This window comes from Salvia miltiorrhiza, chromosome 8 (assembly GCF_028751815.1).
Source record: "Salvia miltiorrhiza cultivar Shanhuang (shh) chromosome 8, IMPLAD_Smil_shh, whole genome shotgun sequence".
Classification (NCBI taxonomy): Eukaryota; Viridiplantae; Streptophyta; class Magnoliopsida; order Lamiales; family Lamiaceae; genus Salvia; species Salvia miltiorrhiza.
This window is the reverse complement of record NC_080394.1, coordinates 4,554,899-4,558,144: the sequence shown is the minus strand read 5'-3', so window position 1 is coordinate 4,558,144 and position 3,246 is coordinate 4,554,899. Positions and strand designations below refer to the sequence as shown.

General features: G+C 42.3%; 1 protein-coding gene across 1 annotated transcript; it reads left to right on the top strand.

Annotated features, from left to right (window-relative positions):
- The first annotated feature begins 1,005 nt into the window (after positions 1-1,005).
- Positions 1,006-2,869, top strand: LOC131000189 (11-hydroxysugiol 20-monooxygenase-like). Its single transcript, XM_057925972.1, has 2 exons — positions 1,006-1,942; positions 2,125-2,869. Exons 1-2 carry the CDS (start codon positions 1,067-1,069, stop codon positions 2,731-2,733), a joined length of 1,485 nt encoding a protein of 494 aa, XP_057781955.1. The 5' UTR covers positions 1,006-1,066; the 3' UTR covers positions 2,734-2,869.
- The last annotated feature ends 377 nt before the right edge of the window (positions 2,870-3,246 follow it).

Below are 3,246 nucleotides of genomic sequence, written 5' to 3'. Positions count from 1 at the left end.
TAAAATTAAAATTAAAATAATTTTTAAGCAAACTTTCTTTTAAATGAACACGCCTGGCTCATATCCCCTCCCCCTCCCCCCGACTCGTTGGGTGCCGGCTCAACTTCCTGGTTGAGCCCTGTTGCAACGGTTGTTAATGCTTAATACCTTTTTATCCTCGCCTTCATATTACGTACATCTTTATTAAGTGCTCGTTTGGTTCAAATAAAGGAATGGAAGAAGAATGGAATTAAATAAATGAGTGGAATAGTAACAATAATTATTATTTTTATTGAGTGTTTGATTTCACAATGAAAATAAATTATTTGTAAAGAATTCTCTTTCTTTTGTTTCCCCTCAATTTTGATGGCTAACAAAACAGTGGACTAAATTAGTGGTCTAATCTGTAAAAGTCCAAAACAGTGCCGCAAATACTATCTAGTGTGGTGTAGTAATAATAAATTTTCTTATGTGTTGGTGGTGTTTTAATTAGTTTGTGGCTATATGAATAGGAATGCCAAATTTTAGACGTAAAAATACTACTGAAATGTAGGGATGTTTAAAATGAACCATTACAATAAAATGCTAATAAACATCGATTTTTAACCGATATCATAGCCTGAAAATTAGTGATTTTGTAGTTTGTGGTGTATAAGCGTCTAAAAAAAATTAATAGACACCGATTTTTAACCAGTATTGTAAATACCTGCGATATGACACTGATTTAAACAGATATATATCTATTAGCCTCTTTTTTTGGAACCCCTATAATACCACAAGCTACGAAATTATTAATTTTCAAACTACAATATCGGTTAAAAATGAGTGTCTATTAGCATTTTTGTTGTAGTGAAAATATTTAAACTCTTATAAGCCCAAATTGCTATTGCATAAATTTATTATCTATAATAATAATAATAATTTATGAGAGTTTAATACTAGTTCAATTATGTCAAACAAATATTTATGATCTACTTAAGTAAGTCAAACAAATCAGTGTAGTACACACTAGCTAACTTGCTGTATTTAAATAGCGAGAGGTGTGAGGCATATATGGCAAGAGCTAGAAGAAAACAAAGCAGAAATAATGCAAGTCTTGATCGTTGTATCCCTAGCCTTCGTCGCAGCATGGGCCGTCTACTCCAGGTGGTCCGGCTCGCGGCGGCGGACAGGCGGCGAGTTCCCCCCGGGGCCGCCTGGTCTACCGATCATCGGCAACCTGCTCCAACTCGGCTCAAACCCCCACAAGTCCCTCGCCCACCTCGCCAAAACTTACGGCCCCCTCATGTCCCTCAAGCTCGGGAATCAGTTCGCCGTCGTCGCCTCGTCGCCGGAAATGGCCAAGGAAATACTGCAAAAGCAAGGCAATGTTTTCTCGAAGCCCTTCAATCCCATCGCGGGATGCGTGGTGAGACACGACGAGTTCTCGGTGAAATATCTGCCCGCATCCTCCAATCGATGGAAAATGCTAAGGAAAGTGCAGAGAGAGAGACTCTTCTCCCACACGGCTCTCGAGGCCACTCAAGATATCCGGCGAGAGAGGCTGCAGAAGCTCACCGACTACGTCACCGAGTGTAGCCGCGAAGGCCGCGCCATGAACGTGGGAGAAGCCACCTTCACCACCATGACCAACCTCATGTTCGACACGCTTTTCTCGATGGAACTCGGCGCCAATCGGAAATTCAGGGAGCATGTTAACGCCATCACTAGGAACTTCGGCGTTTCCAACGTTGCGGATTTCTTCCCCATCTGTGCCCCTTTGGATCCGCAAGGGCTCAGACGAAAGCTCGCTTATCACTTCGGGAGTTTGCTCGAGTTGGTGCAGACCCTCATCGACCAGCGCTTGCAAGCACGAAGGGCCTCCGATTACCAAAAAAAGAATGATTTTCTCGAAATCCTCCTAGACCTCTCCCAAGGAAATGAGTATGATTTGAGCATTGACGAAATTAAACATCTGTTTGTGGTGAGCATATACTTAATACTCCCTCCCTCCCTCCCTGTCCCACTGATAATGACCTATTCCAAAAAAGAAAACCACATTCTCTCACAAAAAGTATCAATGAGACGGAGGAGGGAGTACTACACTTTCCTTTAATATATATTTCCATATTTAGACTCATGATCTAATGTTAATGTATACGTTAGGACACGATCATCGCAGGGTCAGACACGAGCGCAGCCACGGCGGAATGGGCATTGGTGGAGTTACTCCTCCACCCGGACAAATTGGGGAAGCTGAAAGCGGAGCTGAAGAGTGTGGTCGGAGAGAAAAGCATGGTGGAGGAATCCGACATCGCGAGGCTGCCATACTTGCGAGCCACCATCAACGAAGTGTTCCGCTATCACCCCGCGGCGCCGCTGTTAGCTCCTCACGTAGCGGAAGAGGAAGCGCGAGTGAACGAATACATAATCCCCAAAAACGCAAAAATATATGTCAACTTCTGGGCCATCACTAGAGATCCAAGCATATGGAAGAATCCCGAGAGTTTCGAGCCAGAGCGATTTCTGGATAGCGATACAGATTTCAACGGCCAACATTTTGAGCTGATTCCGTTCAGTTCGGGGCGAAGGATTTGCCCCGGCATGCCGCTGGCTAGCCGCATGCTGCAATGCATGGTGGCGACTCTGTGTCATAATTTCGATTGGGAGCTTGAAATAGGGACTGAATCCAAACAACTCCAAAGACAAGATGTGTTTGGGTTAGCACTGCAGAAGAAAATCCCCCTCAAAGCTACTCCCATCAAGGTTTTTTGATGCTCATTATATCATACTATGATGAATTAATGATGACTTATATGTACTTCACAGGTTCAAGTAATAAATTGGGCTTCACGTGCATGTCGTGGCCCACAAGACAACCTGTAAATAAGTAATAATTAAAAATTTACTTCTAGCCTCAAATTAAATTAAATTTATAATTAATAAATTAATAGTTTCATTAAGTAATTCTGAAAGAATAAACACATAACACTTTCAATCTTAATCTGAAAAAAAATATTTATAGCCCACTATAAACTCTAATCTTAATCTGAAAAAAAAAATATTTATAGCCCCCTATAAACACTACAAAGAACTGTATATATAGCTTCCAGCTAAGGGTGGGAATCGGGTCGGGTTCGGGTACCCTACCCGAAAAAATCGGGTATCCGAACCCGAAAATTGACCAAAACTCCTACCCGATCCCGATTCTGAAATCGGGTACCTTAATACCCGAGTCGGGTACCCGATTCGGGTATTCGGGTACCCTAAATTACCCGACTAAAATGA

What these genes read in the sequence shown, in the direction of transcription:
- LOC131000189 (XM_057925972.1), top strand. Translation starts at nt 1,067, where the DNA reads ATGCAAGTCTTGATCGTTGTATCCCTAGCCTTCGTCGCAGCATGGGCC. An exon ending in AAATTAAACATCTGTTTGTG is followed by an intron (nt 1,943 to 2,124) that starts GTGAGCATATAC and finishes TGTATACGTTAG; the next exon opens with GACACGATCATCGCAGGGTC.